The 21,867-nt window shown below is 45.5% G+C and overlaps 1 protein-coding gene across 2 annotated transcripts in view; it reads left to right on the top strand.

The window, feature by feature from the left end:
- Positions 1-2,737: 2,737 nt before the first annotated feature.
- LOC106603890 (RING finger protein 145) overlaps positions 2,738-21,867 on the top strand; it is a 39,362-nt gene continuing 20,232 nt past the window's right edge. The window contains exons 1-4 of one of the 2 annotated variants that reach the window (XM_014198103.2): positions 2,738-2,801; positions 4,672-4,885; positions 20,375-20,483; positions 20,774-20,865. In XM_014198103.2, coding sequence (XP_014053578.1) covers positions 4,702-4,885; positions 20,375-20,483; positions 20,774-20,865 — 385 coding nt within the window. In that variant the 5' untranslated portion in view covers positions 2,738-2,801; positions 4,672-4,701. Of the gene's footprint in view, positions 2,945-4,671; positions 4,886-20,374; positions 20,484-20,773; positions 20,866-21,867 lie in introns of both variants that reach the window. The other variant, XM_014198102.2, reaches the window with a different exon arrangement.

Here is a 21,867-nt window from a genome sequence, read left to right as displayed (position 1 = left end):
ACTTGTTCATGATGAAGCCGCGCATGCTCAATAGACACTTGTTCGTGATGAAGCTGCGCATGCTCAATAGATACTTGTTCATGATGAAGCCGCGCATGCTCAATAGACACTTGTTCATGATGAAGCCGCGCATGCTCAATAGATACTTGTTCATGATGAAGCTGCGCATGCTCAATAGACACTTGTTCATGATGAAGCCGCGCATGCTCAATAGACACTTGTTCGTGATGAAGCCGCGCATGCTCAATAGATACTTGTTCATGATGAAGCCGCGCATGCTCAATAGACACTTGTTCGTGATGAAGCTGCGCAGGCTCAATAGACACTTGTTCGTGATGAAGCTGCGCATGCTCAATAGATACTTGTTCATGATGAAGCCGCGCATGCTCCATAGACACTTGTTCGTGATGAAGCTGCGCATGCTCAATAGATAATTGTTCATGATGAAGCCGCGCATGCTCAATAGACACTTGTTCATGATGAAGCTGCGCATGCTCAATAGACACTTGTTCATGATGAAGCTGCGCATGCTCAATAGACGCTTGTTCATTATGATGCTGCGCATGCTCAATAGACACTTGTTCATGATGAATTGCGCATGCTCAATAGACACTTGTTCATGATGAAGCTGCGCATGCTCAATAGACACTTGTTCATTATGATGCTGCGCATGCTCAATAGACACTTGTTCATGATGAAGCTGCGCATGCTCAATAGACACTTGTTCTTGATGAAGCTGCGCATGCTCAATAGATACTTGTTCATGATGAAGCCGCGCATGCTCAATAGATACTTGTTCATGATGAAGCTGCGCATGCTCAATAGACACTTGTTCGTGATGAAGCTGCGCATGTTCAATAGACACTTGTTCATGATGAAGCTGCGCATGCTCAATAGATACTTGTTCATGATGAAGCTGCGCATGCTCAATAGATACTTGTTCATGATGAATTGCGCATGCTCAATAGACACTTGTTCATGATGAAGCTGCGCATGCTCAATAGACACTTGTTCATTATGATGCTGCGCATGCTCAATAGACACTTGTTCATGATGAAGCTGCGCATGTTCAATAGACACTTGTTCATGATGAAGCTGCGCATGCTCAATAGATACTTGTTCATGATGAAGCCGCGCATGCTCAATAGATACTTGTTCATGATGAAGCTGCGCATGCTCAATACACACTTGTTCATGATGAAGCTGCGCATGCTCAATAGACACTTGTTCGTAATGAAGCTGCGCATGCTCAATAGATACTTGTTCATGATGAAGCTGCGCATGCTCAATAGACACTTGTTCGTGATGAAGCTGCGCATGCTCAATAGATACTTGTTCATGATGAAGCTGCGCATGCTCAATAGATACTTGTTCATGATGAAGCTGCGCATGCTCAATAGACACTTGTCCGTGATGAAGCTGCGCATGCTCAATAGATACTTGTTCATGATGAAGCCGCGCATGCTCAATAGACACTTGTTCATGATGAAGCTGCGCATGCTCAATAGACACTTGTTCTTGATGAAGCTGCGCATGCTCAATAGATACTTGTTCATGATGAAGCCGCGCATGCTCAATAGATACTTGTTCATGATGAAGCTGCGCATGCTCAATAGACACTTGTTCGTGATGAAGCCTCGCATGCTCAATAGATACTTGTTCATGATGAAGCTGCGCATGCTCAATAGATACTTGTTCATGATGAAGCTGCGCATGCTCAATAGATACTTGTTCATGATGAATTGCGCATGCTCAATAGACACTTGTTCATGATGAAGCTGCGCATGCTCAATAGACACTTGTTCATTATGATGCTGCGCATGCTCAATAGACACTTGTTCGTGATGAAGCTGCGCATGCTCAATAGATAATTGTTCGTGATGAAGCCGCGCATGCTCAATAGACACTTGTTCATGATGAAGCCGCGCATGCTCAATAGACACTTGTTCGTGATGAAGCTGCGCATGCTCAATAGATACTTGTTCATGATGAAGCCGCGCATGCTCAATAGACACTTGTTCGTGATGAAGCTGCGCATGCTCAATAGATACTTGTTCATGATGAAGCCGCGCATGCTCAATAGACACTTGTTCATGATGAAGCTGCGCATGCTCAATAGACACTTGTTCATGATGAAGCTGCGCATGCTCAATAGATACTTGTTCATGATGAAGCCGCGCATGCTCAATAGACACTTGTTCGTGATGAAGTCGCGCATGCTCAATAGATACTTGTTCGTGATGAAGCCGCGCATGCTCAATAGACACTTGTTCGTGATGAAGCTGCGCAGGCTCAATAGACACTTGTTCGTGATGAAGCTGCGAATGCTCAATAGATACTTGTTCATGATGAAGCCGCGCATGCTCAATAGACACTTGTTCGTGATGAAGCTGCGCATGCTCAATAGATACTTGTTCATGATGAAGCCGCGCATGCTCAATAGACACTTGTTCATGATGAAGCTGCGCATGCTCAATAGACACTTGTTCGTGATGAAGCTGCGCATGCTCAATAGATACTTGTTCATGATGAAGCCGCGCATGCTCAATAGACACTTGTTCGTGATGAAGCTGCGCATGCTCAATAGATACTTGTTCATGATGAAGCCGCGCATGCTCAATAGACACTTGTTCATGATGAAGCTGCGCATGCTCAATAGACACTTGTTCATGATGAAGCTGCGCATGCTCAATAGATACTTGTTCATGATGAAGCCGCTCATGCTCAATAGATACTTGTTCATGATGAAGCTGCGCATGCTCAATAGACACTTGTTCATGATGAAGCCGCTACCTAGCTGGGTGAGATGTGAGGAGAGCGGACGATTCCACCCACCGAGAAAATGACATCATTTCAACCGTTCATTTGGGAGACGCCTAGTTAAAATGTTTGATATTCGACCGGAGAAACATCATCAAACTGAGTTTAACGTCGTTCTCGCAATGTAGGTTCTTTGCTTTTCCGTGGGACAACGTTGATAACGCGACAGCAAGCTAACTTCGCTAGCTGACTAGCTACACGTCGTCACATGCAGTGCGGTTATAAGGCGTAACAAGCAATGCTTCTAGCCAACTGTTGCTAACTTAAATTCATTTTTATCGTGAGCAGCTGTTGATGTTGTGGTTACGTGTTTTGTTTGCTAACTATGCATGGTGGTACTTAGCAATACCAGATGTTTGTAATGTTAACGTTAACAGTTAGTAAGGATGTTTTAGCAGCTAGCTAATGTTAGCTTTTGACGGAACGTTAGCTAGATGCCACCCAGTGCAGTTTTCTAAGTCCTACCTCTGCCCATCCGCTATGTTAACATGCATGATGCAGTGACTTCTTTAGCATCTTGCCTCATTTTACGACCCGTCAAATTCACATAATTGTAGATCGCTACATAACAGAATTGAAAATGAGATGACGATAAAGATGTGATTATTCAGCACCTTTCTTGCGGGGCACAACTGGTTTCGGTTAACTAGCCGTGGCTGACGTTAGGCGATGTTACTAAAGTTAATGTCATAACGCTCAGAGCCAAGCAACAACAAGCCGTCCATGTAGCGTATTTAGACGCCGAGCTAAACTTGAATCGCTTTAATAACTTCACCCTCAGCAGAACGTGATCCGGTAACTGGTGGTGGTATGACCGTATTTCACGTCATTTCGGTTATGTAATCATAATTAGAAGTGGTCTTATTAGTTAACGGGACGTTTCTGGACAGTCAGTCATGACTGATACGTGTGAATTCCAAAGTGATGTAGCTAACGTTAGCTAGCCAGTTTACTTATAAGTACAGTGTTTAAGCTATTGTTTTTACCGTGGACCTGTATGGTCTGAAAATGAGGGCCAGGGGGATGGGATCTCAGAGATCCATTAAATAAGTTCTATATGTAATTCTATGGAATGGGGTATACCCTCCATCAGTGTCTGTCTTTATTAGCATGTTTTTTTTTACATGATGGGTGTAATACAGACCGTGTGAAAGGACAGGCAAGCAGCATCATGATCATACGCCTTACTAACTTTCCACTATGGAAGGAATGTTTACAGTTTCAGGCAGATGCTGGGACCAGTTGGGATGATTGGCTGTGGGGCAGATGAATAGCTTTTCATTCACATTGATCCTGCTCAACCAAGCATGTAGGATTCTTGGAAAATTGCCCGCTATGTAGACCCATAGTGAGAGGTGACAATAAATGAAATGCAGAAATTAACATTTATTACATCTATTCCCACAAGTCCACTCTTTTTCCTTTATTTTAAATTTTATTGTGAAAGTGACATCCAGCCCCATGTTGCCTAATATGGTCTCATTGCCTGTACTTCAGGCTTGACTTGTGGAATTACAACACTTTCTGTGCAGGCATTTTTAGTCTATATAGTTCCTTCCTTCCTCGTTAGACTCGATTTGTCTGAACATGCAGGCAGAGGCTTGAAGTGTTAAGTTCTTCTTGGTCAAATACAACTGTGTTTATCAATCCTTTACAGCAACTTGTGCATGCTTCCCTGGGAATGGGTTTATGAAACACCACATAACATAGGTGAATCTATGGAATTGGAGCTCTGAGAAAACAGAATTTTGCTGCTGTTTAATAAAAACAAATATTTAGCCTACATGTAATAGCACTTGAGACTGCTCACCTTTTGCTTTCTTCTCCCTACTCCTTATCCGCCCTGTTCAGTCTTAGGTTGTAGCGTGCTGTGTCGGGGCCATGGCGTTGAAGGACAAGCTGGAAGCGGTGCTGAACGTGGGGCTACGGGTCCCCAGCATCATGCTGCTGGAGGTACTCTACCGCTGGGATGTCAGCTCCTTCTTCCAGAAGATCCAGAGGAGCAGTCTCAACAACAACCCCCTCTTCCAGTACAAGTACCTGGCTCTCTACCTGCACTATGTAGGTCAGTACCTTGCTCACACACACACACACACACACACACACACACACACACACACACACACACACACACACACACACACACACACACACACACTCCTCACCTTTTTCAGTGCTACTGCAATTGGTCATGCCACTTCTGCAGGCCTTTAAGTTCTCATTTATAGCAACTGTGTACATTTTAAGCAGCACATTTTGACAAATTCACCCATACACTTACAATACATTTCTAGTGGTCCATCTTATGATAAACATATTTTAAAGTGGTCCCCCCCAAGGTAAATGTAATGTTACATGCTTACTAATGAATTTAATCGGTTGGTAAATGTCAGATGAGTTGTGAATTTTCTTGGCTACTATAGAAGTTTGCACTTTTTTGAGTGGCCATGAACTTTGCATGAACTGTTAAAGGGGCAGTGCAGTTAATGTGATTTTCCTAGATAGATGGATAGATAGATAGATGGATAGATAGATGGATAGATAGATGGATAGATAGATAGATGGATAGATAGATAGATAGATAGATAGATAGATAGATGGATAGAGATAGATAAATAGATATATGGATAGATGGATGGATGGATGGATGGATGGATGGATGGATGGATGGATGGATAGAGAGATAGATAGATATATGGCTCTTACACAAAATGGGAATGATCTATTCAGGAGGGGTGGAGTTTTTGGCCCAGATCATAATGTCACAATCCAATCTTATTATAATAGACCAATGACCATTCAGGGGTGTGCTCTAAACCATCCTATCAGCCAATCAGGCATGGAAATATCTTAATTTGTTCTTCTAACAGCCACACAATCAGACAGAGCATTTCAAGGGTCAAAGAAGGCTCAGGGAAATGAATGATATAAAATATATTTAAGTTAATTTAATGGAAATAAGTTACTTATTAGACATAGTCTTTTTTAAAAAGACTGGGGGCTTTGCACCTCAGAGTAGATGAACTCTCCAGTGACATTGTGATATGTATGTATGTATGTATGTATGTATGTATGTATGTATGTGTGTGTGTGTGTGTGTGTGTGTGTGTGTGTGTGTGTAATATATATATTTTTTTAAATATCACATCCGTAACAAATACTGTACACTACGATGATCATATCCAAACTATCAAACAGGCTTGCGGTGTTAGCCAATAGTTCAGCACTACACCCAAAATAATCTATCTCTAGTGTGCCCTGACCAGGAAAAACACTGCAGCTGTAGCCTGTAACTAGGACCCTGTTTTTCATGCTTGTGTCTCATGCATATGAATGTAATTTATGGAATACATTATATAGTTTATGTTCAGCAATTTTGAACCTACTAAGTCTTGCTTTGTGTTTATAAATGCTTTCAGGTTCAAAGCTGAGACAGGATAAAATGAATGGCACAAAGGATGACTGACATTGTTTGTACTCAGAATTTGCATCATGGCTGTAATGTCTTTGATTCATGTCAGCATCTCCTCTGCAATTTATACTGGTGAATTTTGTATTCATAATGGCACATTAATACAGGCACACACAATACTGCTAATTTTGGGCTCCCGAGTGGCACAGTGGTCTAAGGCACTGCATTTCAGTGCTAGAGGCGTCACTACAGACCCTGGTTTGATTCCAGGCTGTATCACAACCGGCTGTGTTTGGGAGTTCCGTAGGACGGCGCACAATTGGCCCAGCGTCGTCGGGGTAGGCCGTCATTGTAAATAAGAATTTGTTCTTAACTCATTTGCCTAGTTAAAAACAAATCCAGTATGGCTATGCTCTGGTTGAGTGGGCCTGGCCTTTTACTAAGAGCTCAGTGGAGGCAGGGCTTGACATCTCATATCGCTTGTCTGGGGGCAAGTCAAAATATGATTTATGATTATTATTATTATTATTATTATTATTAATAATAATAATTGGACAAGTAGACTATAGATTGAAATCACAATATGAAATAATTAGATAAGTGTCCTCCAGACGCAATGTGTTGCTCACTTCAGATTTCTGCGTTGACGGGCAGTCTTTCCATCACCTGCAGTCACAAAATGCACTTTTGCAGTCAAAGCGCAGACCCGTGTGTAGCCACGTGTTCATATTCCTTGCTAGTTAGTACGTTTTTGACCAGTTATAGGTTACTTTTTGGTCAGAAAACGGAGTTTGTATGGTCATGACAATCCTGGAAAAGTCTTGGTATGTGAATCCTGAGTACAGTGCCCCTATTCCATCATTTATTCCAGCCTGAATTCAAAATGGATCAAATTGATTTCTCACCCATCTACAAACAATATCCCATAATGACAGTGAAAACAATGTTTTTAGACATTTTTGCAAATGTATTGAAAATAAAATAGATCAAATTTACTTAGGTGTTAACACCCCTGAATCAAAACATGTTAGAATCACCTTTGGCAGTGATTACAGCTGTGAGTCTTTCTGGGTAAGTCTCTAAGAGCTTTGCACACCTGGATTGTGCAACATTTGCAGTCTTTTAAAAATTATTTTAGCGCTGTCAAGTTGGTGGTTGATCATTACTAGACAGCCAATTTCAAGTCTTTCCATAGATTTTTCAAGTACGTTTTAAGTTGAATATGTAACTAAGCCACTCGGGCACATTCAATTTCATCTTGGTAAGCACCTCCAGTGTGTATTTGGTCATTGTTTTAGGTCATTGTCCTGCTGAAGGGTGAAATTGTCTCTGTTGGAAAGCAGACTGAACCAGGTTTTCCTCTAAGATTTTGCCCATCTATTCTGTTTCTTTTTATCCTAAACTCCCTAGTCCTTGCCGATGACAAGCATACCCATAACATGATGCATTCACTGCCGTGCTTGAAAAGATGAAGTGGTGCTCAATGTGCTCTGTTGGATTTGTCCCAAACAACACATTTTATTCAGGACATGATGTTCATTTCTTTGCTACCTTTTTATTTCTTTCTATACAGGCTTCCTTCTTTTCACTCTGTCATTTAAGTTAGTATTGTGGAGTCACGACAAGGTTGATCCATCCGCAGGTTGCTCACAGCCATTCAACTCTAACTACTTTAAAGTCACCATTGGCCTCGTAGTGAAATCCCTGAGTGGTTTTCTTTCTCTCAGGCAATTGAGTTAGGAAGGACGCCTGTAACTTTGTAGTGGCTGGGTCTATTGATACACCATCCAAAGTGGAATTCAAATCAAATGTTATTGGTCGCAGATGTTATTGCGAGTGTAGGCAAATGCTTGTGCTTCTAGTTCCGACAGTGCAGCAATATTTAACAAGTAATTCAAAAACGACCTAATACACACACATCTAAGTAAAGGAATTAAGAATATATTCATATATGGATGAGCAATGTCAGAGCGGCATAGACTAAGATACAGTATAGAATACAGTAAACACATGAGATGAGTAATCCAATATGTGTAAACATTAAAGTGACTAGTGCTCCATTTTATTAATGTGGCCAATGATTTCAAGTCTGTATGTTGGCAGCAGCCTCTCTGTGCTAGTGATGGCTGTTTAACAGTCTGATGGCCTTGAGATGGAAGCTGTTTTTCAGTCTCTCAGTCCCATCTTTGATGCACCTGTACTGACCTTGCTAGTGGTTAGAGCGTTTGGCCAGTAACCGAAAGGTTGCTGGATCGAATCCCCAAGCTGAAAAGGTACAAATCTGTCGTTCTGCCCATGAGCAAGGCAGTTAACCAATTGTTCCGGGGGGCCCGACTACTTGATGTCAATTATGGCAGCCCCCCGTACCTCTGATTCAGAGGGTTTAAAGTCCCCCCCCCCACTTCTCTCTGATTTAGAGGGTTAAATGTGGAAGACACTTTTCAGTTGAATACATTCAGTTCTACCACTGACTAGGTATCCCCCTCTCCCCTTCTGGATGATAGCGGGGTGAACAGGAAGTGGTTCGGGTGGTGGTTGTCTTTGGTGATCTTTTTGGCCTGCCTGTGATGTCGGGTGCTGTAGGTGTAATTAACTTCCCCCATGCTTAAAGGGATATTCAATGTCTGCTTTTTAACATTTTTACACATCTACCATTTGGTGCCCTTTGCGAGGCATTGTAAAAACTCCCTGGTCTTTGTGATTTGGAATTCACTGCTCTACTAAGGGACCTTGTGTGGGGTACAGAGATGAGGTAGTCATTCAACAATCATGTTAAACACTTTTATTGAACACACAGTGAGTCCATGCAACTTATTATGTGACTTGTTAAGCACATTGAACTGAATTAGGCTTTCCATAACAAAGGTGTTGAATAGTTGTTTTATACAAGACATTTCAGCTTAAAATGTATTAATTTGTAAATAGATCTAAGAACATAATTCTACTTTTACATTATGGAGTAGTGTGTGTGTGTGTAGGCCAGTGAGAGTAAATTTAATCCATTTTAAATTCGGCTGTAACCAATGAAATGTGGGAAAAGTAGCGTGTGTGTGAATACTTTCTGAAGACACTGTGTGTGTGTGCAGGTGGGCCTGAGGAGATTGAGAGATGGACGTTGCTGCAGCAGTTAGGCTAGTCTATTAAACAGACTAACTACATAGCCAATTCATAACATATAGTGTACCCTGACTAGTTTTCACAGTATTAACTAATAGCATCTATTAAAGTCATTGTCCTGTCCAATGTCCTAAACCTTGATAAACGGGAGCATTAATAAACCAAATAAGGCTACTCCTGTTGTAGAATCACCCTTCCAGTGCTTAATATTGGCAGTTGATGAAAAAATCTGACATTGTTGGAAAACTGGGATTCCCCTCTATTCGTCATTGGCCATGTGATTCTGACAACATTAGCCAATCAGAATATTTCTATCGTGCTGTCAATAGATCTCCCCAGAAACTTGACTGAAGTTTGTAGATAAACTTGTCATAGTTGCCTTTTTGTGGGTGTAAAATGGTTTTGTTAGTCTAAGGCTGTGTAAATGCTTGAGTTGAAGCTCTCCAGTAACCTCTTCATACACCACACAAAGGAGTGGTTTGTTATTCGTCCTTATCTCTGGGCACGAAGCCAACTCGTTATACATTTTCTCCTGTCTGTTTGGGCTCTAAAGATAGATGAATAGGCTGTGCGGAGCAGGTTAAAACATGTTTTTGTTAGTATAATGCTACAGGGGGGTAGAGCTAATTAGCCCTTATTTCTCATGTAGGCTTACTTCCCTCCGAGGGGTAAGCAGCTCTTTGTGTAGGTAGAGTATATAGAGATTAACTTGTAAATAATCAAGATCTGCTATGTCCCGAGGGCTCCCTGTCCCGCTATGTCCCGAGGGCTCCCTGTCCCGCTATGTCCCGAGGGCTCCCTGTCCCGCTATGTCCCGAGGGCTCCCTGTCCCGAGGGCTCCCTGTCCCGCTATGTCCCGAGGGCTCCCTGTCCCGCTATGTCCCGAGGGCTCCCTGTCCCGCTATGTCCCGAGGGCTCCCTGTCCCGCTATGTCCCGAGGGCTCCCTGTCCCGAGGGCTCCCTGTCCCGCTATGTCCCGAGAGCTCCCTGTCCCGCTATGTCCCGAGGGCTCCCTGTCCCGCTATGTCCCGAGGGCTCCCTGTCCCGAGGGCTCCCTGTCCCGCTATGTCCCGAGAGCTCCCTGTCCCGCTATGTCCCGAGGGCTCCCTGTCCCGCTATGTCCCGAGGGCTCCCTGTCCCGCTATGTCCCGAGGGCTCCCTGTCCCGAGGGCTCCCTGTCCCGAGGGCTCCCTGTCCCGAGGGCTCCCTGTCCCGCTATGTCCCGAGGGCTCCCTGTCCCGCTATGTCCCGAGGGCTCCCTGTCCCGCTATGTCCCGAGGGCTCCCTGTCCCGAGGGGCTCCCTGTCCCGCTATGTCCCGAGAGCTCCCTGTCCCGCTATGTCCCGAGGGCTCCCTGTCCCGCTATGTCCCGAGGGCTCCCTGTCCCGAGGGCTCCCTGTCCCGCTATGTCCCGAGAGCTCCCTGTCCCGCTATGTCCCGAGGGCTCCCTGTCCCGCTATGTCCCGAGGGCCCCCTGTCCCGCTATGTCCCGAGGGCCCCCTGTCCCGCTATGTCCCGAGGGCTCCCTGTCCCGAGGGCTCCCTGTCCCGAGGGCTCCCTGTCCCGAGGGCTCCCTGTCCCGAGGGCTCCCTGTCCCGCTATGTCCCGAGGGCTCCCTGTCCCGCTATGTCCCGAGGGCTCCCTGTCCCGCTTTGTCCCGAGGGCTCCCTGTCCCGAGGGCTCCCTGTCCCGCTATGTCCCGAGGGCTCCCTGTCCCGAGGGCTCCCTGTCCCGCTATGTCCCGAGGGCTCCCTGTCCCGAGGGCTCCCTGTCCTGCTATGTCCCGAGGGCTCCCTGTCCCGCTATGTCCCGAGGGCTCCCTGTCCCGCTATGTCCCGAGGGCTCCCTGTCCCGCTATGTCCCGAGGGCTCCCTGTCCCGAGGGCTCCCTTGAATCCTTCAATTGCTCAAATAAACCTCTTATTGCCGATTTAAAAACGAATTCTGCCTGATTCCTCAAATGAGTTTTCCTCGCCACTTTGAAATAGATTAGCCATTTGATCCCTGATTTATTGAATGAGGAACTTTAGGCCTATAGAATAAAGACAAGTATCTGGTTGTAATGTTGCTGTAATTTTTCTAGGCCAACCAGTCTCCATGAGACTTAAATGGGCGGTGTTGTTTTGAGGCAGGCTTGAATATGCCTGAAAGCTACCCTCTGCCTATTAGCTTATGTTTTTGTTTGATTCTGTTATTAATATATGATCATTAATTGTGAAGTGGTTCCTTGCATCATAAAACCCATTTTCCAGAGACCCTTTTGGTCCATGCCTGATGTTAGACTTTGTTGTCGAGACAAATGACTTGAGCTTTTAGACAAAATCAATCATACTTGGCTGATGCTTGTGTTTCAGACCAGAACAGAAGGGCATGAGGTCATCAGGATCATTAAACAGTGAAACGATGCCATAGTTAAGCATGGCCTGACCTTAAACATCTGCTTGTCTACAGCCACTTTTTGTTGTTGTACTTTGTCATCATGGTGAAGCGTTGGCTCGGTCACATTTCTCTCCTTCCATCTGCCTTTAGCTTTTTTCCACAATCCAAGACAAGTATTTTAATGGGACTTTCCGTGATGCTCGGCGGAAAATAAGTCAATCTGCTGACAGCACGTCTGCTATTCCAGTTAGTGTATTTTATCTTAATGTGCAAAGAGGATTTAACCAATGATACTGTTTTGTGGTTTGGCATAGTGATCTGTACTGTACAAGGCATGGCGGCTCCCATTATCAGCAGGTCAGACTGCTGGATAATTGTGTAGTAGACAGACAGTGTGAGCTATGGGGAAAAGCTGGCAGCAGGGTTGGGTATGTGACTCTCGTTTAGGCAGGCTAAAGACTGTTGACTCACTTTGCTGGCCTAGCGCCACGCGCTCTGTGGGCGGGCCTAGCGCCACGCGCTCTGTGGGCGGGCCTAGCGCCACGCGCTCTGTGGGCGGGCCTAGCGCCACGCGCTCTGTGGGCGGGCCGGCCTAGCGCTCTGTGGGCGGGCTGGCCTAGCGCCACGCGCTCTGTGGGCGGGCCGGCCTAGCGCCACGCGCTCTGTGTGTGTGGGCGGGCCGGCCTAACGTCATGCAGGGAGTAGGACTGAGTGATCTCAAAGAAGCCATTTTCTTCCCATGGGAGGAGAGTGGAGGTGGTACAGGCCATGATAACCAGCTTACAGACCATTAAAACACCCTTTACTGCAGTCACTAGATAGATACGCTAATCATCAATGGGAATGACTGTTTTTGGTTAACTTTGTATTTTGTGTGTAAGCACACACTTTCTTTGGTGGATGAGACGATGAGCTTGGTATCTGCTGATGAACAGCAGAACACAGTGAACTGAATTGAACCTCTGTGTGTTTGTCTTGGGGAGGGAGAAAATATATTCTTCTGTGTTTCTAGGTTTCACCTAATATTTTGAATCTGAGGGCTTTTGGTACATGCTGTAGCAGCCTGTCTACAACTCTTTTGTTTATGGGCAGGGACGGCGTATCTATCGGGGACGGCGTATCTATCGGGGACGGCGTATCTATCGGGGACGGCGTATCTATCGGGGACGGCGTATCTATCGGGGACGGCGTATCTATCGGGGACGGCGTATCGGTACTGCCCCCACAGATGGTTCTATCACATCGGTTAACTATTTGTCCTGTCTGCATGACTTTGCATAGTAAATTGCTGTGGATTAACGGCTCGTTAAACTGTTAAACGCAAGGATTTTTCTGCCATTGATATCCTTGTCAGGCCGCCTAAGCATAAGTTCAAACTGTCAAATAAAATGAAATTATACAAAAATGAAATCGGGATGGAAAAACGCTGTGTAAACCTAAACCAGATATAAAGTATGCAGAGAAGATAATGGACCTAATATATTTTAACAATCATCAAAATAAAAGCTAGACGGTGGGGAATAGAACATTCCCAAAACATTTAGCAGTATAGATTTTATGTTCAAGCAAAAGAACACCACATTAGCCAAAATTTGAAATAGTTGCAGGAAATTTGCTTTAAAACCTCAATTCACTCAGCCCCATGGCAGAAAGTTGAATCGCATGAAATTTGTTTTAAAATAGCGTTTTTTTAAATCTAAGTTCCATGGATAAATGTTCTTAATTGCAGGAAGTTGGCGTAAATGAAAAGATTCACCGCGAAGATAAGGGGCTGCTAAAATTGTCTCTAGAACTTTGCTGCACCTACAAGCCAACCGGACCCCCTGCCACACCCCTGGTCACGCCCACCACCTAAACCCCTTTTTGAAACAGAAACCAAAACCAACTCTAGCCCGTGTTGGCTTACCTACAGGAGTAGTATGTGCTCTGTTCATAACACACATGGCTGCTCCTGACCAATGGCTGGAAGGCTTCTTCTCTGTGCACAATTCAGTTACTCACTCCCGCCCCTCACGGGCCTGTCCCCGCCCCTCACGGGCCTAGCTATATCACGAGGACCGCTGTATTAGTTTTATATGAAATAATGTGACCTCCCCCAGGCACAGGACAGGAAATTACCTTTTATAGTCACTTTATCATTTGTCTGTGCGCCTCTTTTATATTTAATTTTAGGAGAAGAGGGTTTAACTTTATTCTGATCAAAAATATAAACGTAACAATTTCTAAGATTTTACTGAGTTACAGTTAATTAGGCCCTAATCTATGGATTTCACATGACTGTAAGTACAGATATGCATCTGGTCACAGATACCTTTTTAAATAAAAGGGGAGTGGGACACCAGTCGGGCTGCTCTGGTGGGACACCAGTCGGGCTGCTCTGGTGGGACACCAGTCGGGCTGCTCTGGTGGGACACCAGTCGGGCTGCTCTGGTGGGACACCAGTCGGGCTGCTCTGGTGGGACACCAGTCGGGCTGCTCTGGTGGGACACCAGTCGGGCTGCTCTGGTGGGACACCAGTCGGGCTGCTCTGGTGGGACACCAGTCGGGCTGCTCTGGTGGGACACCAGTCGGGCTGCTCTGGTGGGACACCAGTCGGGTGGTTGGATGTTGCCTGTGGAATGTTGTCCCAGTCCTCTTCAATGGCTGTGTGAAGTTGCTGGATATTGGCGGAACTGGAACACGCTGTCGTACACATCGATCCAGCAAAGGGTCTGAATTCTTATGTACATTTTTTATTAGCAAAAATGTCTAAACGTCTTGTTTTGTCGGTATTTATTGTGTGTAGATTAAGGGGAGGACAATTTAATCAATTTTAGAATAAGGCTGTAATGTAAAAAAATGTGGAGAAAGTCAAGGGGTCTGAATGCGCTGTGTATGTGTATACATATATATTTTGTGTGTATGTATATTTTTCAATATTGCAATATTTATTTTTAGCTAGTCGGCTGTACCTGCGCCAAAACTCCTGTATTTTTCCTTCTATAGCTTGTTCTCCGTCTCTTTAAATAGGGAGCCAATGTTTTCAGCACTTTATTTCCATGACTGATCTAAACTCATTTTCTCATGCCTCTCTATGGTCCCTCTGCAGCAGACGTATAGTGAGCAATATGTTTGGAACATCGAATCGCAATAAAATCACAGTATAGAATCACACTATACGTATGGAATCATATCCTATCGGCACCAAAGTATTGTGATACTATCATATTGTGAGGTCCCTGGTAATTCCCAGCCCTACTACTGCAACTCTGAGTGAAGAGCGGGAGCCTCCAACCAAAGCCCCACACAATGTTACACTGACTCATATTCATCCCTGAAGGAAAGCACTGAACACAGGCTCTCTAAAGCCAGAGCTTGTTCTGTTCAGATACCGCATGGACTTCCAATGAAGGTTCTATTTGGGTTCTGGATTCGTTCAAGGCATTACGTCAGCAGTGCTTACCCTCTCCCTTCGTCCCTTCACATGTTTCTGTTTAGTGCTCTGTGACGGTTTTGACTGAGCAGCCAGATGAGCCTATTGACAGCAGTGACTTGTCTGGTCGGGCTGGCCGGCAGAATATAGCTCTAACTCTCAGGATTATATAAGCGGGATCCGCTCATGGCTACAGCCACAGTCTGAGGGGGAGAAGGGAGGGAGGGTTAAGCTTGCCCCCCCTCTAATCTCCCGTCACCCTGGCTTTCACTGTGAGGCTGGCTCATCCTGACTGACCGGGCCACTCGCACGCTAGTGTCTGGGCTCACCTACAACATTGACTTCAGTCAGCCTGTGGCGATCCGAGAGAGAGGATCACAATCATTTTGGTTCTCAAGGGAGGTAGAATCATGAACGGTGAGCGCTTTGTTGTTTTGGCTCTGTACTCCAGCACTTGATACAATGACTGAGGTTAAAGTGTACACTGTCAGTTTACACTTAAAGGTATTTTCATCCATATTGGGAATTATTTCACTTTTTGTACACAGTCACTCCATTTTAGGGGACTAAAAATATTGGGACCAATTCACTTGTATTAATGTAGTGAATAGTTAAGGTCTTGGTAACATTCATACTGGGCAGTGGTTACATCAAGCTTGTGACTCTACAAACATGTTGGATGCATTTGCAGTTTTTGGTTGATTCAGATTTTGTGCACAATAACTGATTGGTAAATCATGTGTCATTTTGGAATCACTCATGGTGAATAGAATGTTTCTGAACACTTCTACATTAATGTGGATGCTACCATGATTACAGATAATCCTGAATCAATCATGGAAAATGATGTGAGTTTTTAAAGCACAAATATCATAGCCCCCAGACATGCTGACCTCTCACCCTTACAGCAATGGGAGGGTTGCAGTTTCTGTGGGTGGGTATGTTAGTCTTTAAGTTTCTGTCTCTCCAGAATGACTCAGTCCACTGACCATTCTTCAAGCCTCGATGGCTAACTGTTTATGTCATGCTCCCTGATCTCTACTAAACGTTTGATCAGGTTTAGTTGCACGTTTGACTTCCACTCACTCACTCACAGCGGATGATGGAGAGAGTTGTGGTTTCCTGGGTGTGTTGGCTGTTTGCTAACAGAATCCCAAGGGTGAATTGCCATATGTATTGCTGGGTCCAAGTCAGCCAGTGAGTCCCGAGTGTATTAGTGCCTGGTGACTTTGTCTAGAACTGTTCCGGCTGACTCCTACAGGCCGTGCTCAACCAAGATGGTGGAGGGAGGGCAGGATTATTGCTTTCACTGTCCTCACTACTCCTCTGTATTACTGAGAGGATTGGAATAACAGTTGTTGCAGGATTCTACATGAAGTGAAGGCCAGTCAGACAGTCGTGGACGCCTGTGTTAAATCTGTCCCTTATGTGTTAGACTAGCAGTTGACAGTGTCTTTTTGTCCCTTAAAAAAAAATCTGGTGTTTTAATAATAATATTTCACCTTTATTTAACCAGGTAGGCCAGTTGAGAACAAGTTCTCATTTACAACTGCGACCTGGCCAAGATAAAGCAAAGCAGTGCGACAAAAGCAACAGTTACACATGGGATAAACGTTTAGTCAATAACGTGTGTGTGTGTGTGTGTGTGTGTGTGTGTGTGTGTGTGTGTGAGGTAAAAGTATCTCAATAACCGACGGACCAAACATTTAATGAACAAGTAAACACCATAAAGTACCAGAGGAGGAAGTCTGACCTACACTGGTCGGAACAAACACCAGACTGGTCACAGGGAAACTGTTCGCAGCTTCCCACCCAACATCAGTGCATTAAGACAGGTCTTAACCAGCTTCCCACCCAACATCAGTGCATTAAGACAGGTCTTAACCAGCTTCCCACCAACATCAGTGCATTAAGACAGGTCTTAACCAGCTTCCCACCCAACATCAGTGCATTAAGACAGGTCTTAACCAGCTTCCCACCCAACATCAGTGCATTAAGACAGGTCTTAACCAGCTTCCCACCCAACATCAGTGCATTAAGACAGGTCTTAACCAGCTTCCCACCCAACATCAGTGCATTAAGACAGGTCTTAACCAGCTTCCCACCAACATCAGTGCATTAAGACAGGTCTTAACCAGCTTCCCACCAACATCAGTGCATTAAGACAGGTCTTAACCAGCTTCCCACCAACATCAGTGCATTAAGACAGGTCTTAACCAGCTTCCCACCAACATCAGTGCATTAAGACAGGTCTTAACCAGCTTCCCACCCAACATCAGTGCATTAAGACAGGTCTTAACCAGCTTCCCACCCAACATCAGTGCATTAAGACAGGTCTTAACCAGCTTCCCACCCAACATCAGTGCATTAAGACAGGTCTTAACCAGCTTCCCACCAACATCAGTGCATTAAGACAGGTCTTAACCAGCTTCCCACCAACATCAGTGCATTAAGACAGGTCTTAACCAGCTTCCCACCCAACATCAGTGCATTAAGACAGGTCTTAACCAGCTTCCCACCCAACATCAGTGCATTAAGACAGGTCTTAACCAGCTTCCCACCCAACATCAGTGCATTAAGACAGGTCTTAACCAGCTTCCCACCCAACATCAGTGCATTAAGACAGGTCTTAACCAGCTTCCCACCCAACATCAGTGCATTAAGACAGGTCTTAACCAGCTTCCCACCCAACATCAGTGCATTAAGACAGGTCTTAACCAGCTTCCCACCCAACATCAGTGCATTAAGACAGGTCTTAACCAGCTTCCCACCCAACATCAGTGCATTAAGACAGGTCTTAACCAGCTTCCCACCCAACATCAGTGCATTAAGACAGGTCTTAACCAGCTTCCCACCCAACATCAGTGCATTAAGACAGGTCTTAACCAGCTTCCCACCCAACATCAGTGCATTAAGACAGGTCTTAACCAGCTTCCCACCCAACATCAGTGCATTAAGTCAGGTCTTAACCAGCTTCCCACCCAACATCAGTGCATTAAGACAGGTCTTAACCAGCTTCCCACCAACATCAGTGCATTAAGACAGGTCTTAACCAGCTTCCCACCCAACATCAGTGCATTAAGACAGGTCTTAACCAGCTTCCCACCCAACATCAGTGCATTAAGACAGGTCTTAACCAGCTTCCCACCCAACATCAGTGCATTAAGACAGGTCTTACAGGAAGGGAACACATAAAGACAGTTGAAACACGACATGATTCAATACACTTCCCTGGTGACTGCTTTCAAGGCAACACAAACTGCCTGCTTTATACCGTTTCCACCAATCCTCTGGGGACTAGAGCAGCAGCCAAACCCTATGAACAATGGGACCCCCACCTATTGGCGCACCCACCCACTAAAAACAGTCTGTAGTTTGCTGGACCACTGCTGTGTGGCAAGCTGGACTTACCCACATCACAGCTAGCTGGTGTTTCTGCTTTAGTGTTACTGAGTGGGCTATCATGTCTAATTGAAGTGAATATGTATTCCACTTCATGGTGCTGTGCTGTACAGTTCCCTCCCTCTGATTCACTGTCTCCCTTTCATGTGACAGGGTATATCCTCAGCCTGGTGCTCCTGACTGAATGTCTCTGTTCTGCTGTGTGACAGGGTATATCCTCAGCCTGGTGCTCCTGACTGAATGTCTCTGTTCTGCTGTGTGACAGGTTACATCCTCAGCCTGGTGCTCCTGACTGAATGTCTGTGTTCTGCTGTGTGACAGGTTACATCCTCAGCCTGGTGCTCCTGACTGAATGTCTCTGTTCTGCTGTGTGACAGGGTATATCCTCAGCCTGGTGCTCCTGACTGAATGTCTCTGTTCTGCTGTGTGACAGGTTACATCCTCAGCCTGGTGCTCCTGACTGAATGTCTCTGTTCTGCTGTGTGACAGGTTACATCCTCAGCCTGGTGCTCCTGACTGAATGTCTCTGTTCTGCTGTGTGACAGGTTACATCCTCAGCCTGGTGCTCCTGACTGAATGTCTGTGTTCTGCTGTGTGACAGGTTACATCCTCAGCCTGGTGCTCCTGACTGAATGTCTCTGTTCTGCTGTGTGACAGGTTACATCCTCAGCCTGGTGCTCCTGACTGAATGTCTCTGTTCTGCTGTGTGACAGGTTACATCCTCAGCCTGGTGCTCCTGACTGAATGTCTCTGTTCTGCTGTGTGACAGGTTACATCCTCAGCCTGGTGCTCCTGACTGAATGTCTCTGTTCTGCTGTGTGACAGGTTACATCCTCAGCCTGGTGCTCCTGACTGAATGTCTGTGTTCTGCTGTGTGACAGGTTACATCCTCAGCCTGGTGCTCCTGACTGAATGTCTCTGTTCTGCTGTGTGACAGGTTACATCCTCAGCCTGGTGCTCCTGACTGAATGTCTCTGTTCTGCTGTGTGACAGGTTACATCCTCAGCCTGGTGCTCCTGACTGAATGTCTCTGTTCTGCTGTGTGACAGGTTACATCCTCAGCCTGGTGCTCCTGACTGAATGTCTCTGTTCTGCTGTGTGACAGGTTACATCCTCAGCCTGGTGCTCCTGACTGAATGTCTCTGTTCTGCTGTGTGACAGGTTACATCCTCAGCCTGGTGCTCCTGACTGAATGTCTCTGTTCTGCTATGTGACAGGGTATATCCTCAGCCTGGTGCTCCTGACTGAATGTCTGTGTTCTGCTGTGTGACAGGTTACATCCTCAGCCTGGTGCTCCTGACTGAATGTCTCTGTTCTGCTGTGTGACAGGTTACATCCTCAGCCTGGTGCTCCTGACTGAATGTCTCTGTTCTGCTGTGTGACAGGTTACATCCTCAGCCTGGTGCTCCTGACTGAATGTCTCTGTTCTGCTGTGTGACAGGTTACATCCTCAGCCTGGTGCTCCTGACTGAATGTCTCTGTTCTGCTGTGTGACAGGTTACATCCTCAGCCTGGTGCTCCTGACTGAAAGTCTCTGTTCTGCTGTGTGACAGGTTACATCCTCAGCCTGGTGCTCCTGACTGAATGTCTCTGTTCTGCTGTGTGACAGGTTACATCCTCAGCCTGGTGCTCCTGACTGAATGTCTCTGTTCTGCTGTGTGACAGGGTACATCCTCAGCCTGGTGCTCCTGACTGAATGTCTCTGTTCTGCTGTGTGACAGGTTACATCCTCAGCCTGGTGCTCCTGACTGAATGTCTCTGTTCTGCTGTGTGACAGGTTACATCCTCAGCCTGGTGCTCCTGACTGAATGTCTCTGTTCTGCTGTGTGACAGGTTACATCCTCAGCCTGGTGCTCCTGACTCTGCCTCGTCAACACCTGGTGAAGCTCTACCTGTACGTGCTCACTGCCCTGCTGCTCTTCGCTGGACACCAAGTCTCCAGGTGAGAGAGCGAGACATGCAGACATAGACTTTAAATTGTTAGCAAGGAGTGAACTGTATTTGGAAGGTCATTTTAAAAAGCCATTGCGTGCTGTGATTGTTACCTGTTTTATGGAGCAATGTGAAAATGGTTAAGAGTAATATTATTGAGTGACTCAAGCTTCTACAGGCTCTGGGTGTTTAATTTGCTGAATTCTGAGGGATATTTCTGTATCTAGCCAGTGAGGACTGAGGATTGCAGGTGTGACTGCAGGAGGTGAACTCATCTCTAGTTTGTCTTATTGTTTTTAGGGATTATGTCTGCAGTGAGCTGCATTCTGGGTACGAGGGACCGCTCTACCTGGAGCCACTGTCCATGAACCGCTTCTCCACCGCCCTCCTAGGTAACTAACTGAACACAGTCCCTCCTTTCACTACCAACCTCATAGGTAACTAACTGAACACAGTCCCACCTTTCACTACCAGCCTCATAGGTAACTAACTGAACACAGTCCCACCTTTCACCACCAGCCTCATAGGTAACTAACTAACTAAACACAGTCCCACCTTTCACCTCCAGCCTCATAGGTAACTAACTAACTAAACACAGTCCCACCTTTCACTACCAGCCTCATAGGTAACTAACTAACTAAACACAGTCCCACCTTTCACTACCAGCCTCATAGGTAACTAACTGAACACAGTCCCACCTTTCACTACCAGCCTCATAGGTAACTAACTAACTGAACACAGTCCCACCTCTCACCACCAGCCTCATAGGTAACTAACTAACTAAACACAGACCCACCTTTCACTACCAGCCTCATAGGTAACTAACTAACTGAACACAGTCCCACCTTTCACTACCAGCCTCATAGGTAACTAACTAAACACAGTCCCACCTTTCACTACCCGCCTCATAGGTAACTAACTAACTGAACACAGTCCCTCCTTTCACTACCAGCCTCATAGGTAACTAACTAACTAAACACAGTCCCACCTTTCACCTCCAGCCTCATAGGTAACTAACTAAACACAGTCCCACCTTTCACTACCAGCCTCATAGGTAACTAACTAAACACAGTCCCACCTTTCACCTCCAGCCTCATAGGTAACTAACTAACTGAACACAGTCCCACCTTTCACTACCAGCCTCATAGGTAACTAACTAACTGAACACAGTCCCACCTTTCACTACCAGCCTCATAGGTAACTAACTAACTAAACACAGTCCCACCTTTCACCTCCAGCCTCATAGGTAACTAACTAACTGAACACAGTCCCACCTTTCACCACCAGCCTCATAGGTAACTAACTAAACACAGTCCCACCTTTCACCTCCAGCCTCATTGGTAACTAACTAACTGAACACAGTCCCACCTTTCACTACCAGCCTCATTGGTAAC

This window comes from Salmo salar, chromosome ssa04 (genome assembly GCF_905237065.1).
Source record: "Salmo salar chromosome ssa04, Ssal_v3.1, whole genome shotgun sequence".
Taxonomy (NCBI): domain Eukaryota; kingdom Metazoa; phylum Chordata; class Actinopteri; order Salmoniformes; family Salmonidae; genus Salmo; species Salmo salar.
Note: the sequence above shows the minus strand (reverse complement) of the source record. Positions and strands in the feature narration are given on the sequence as shown.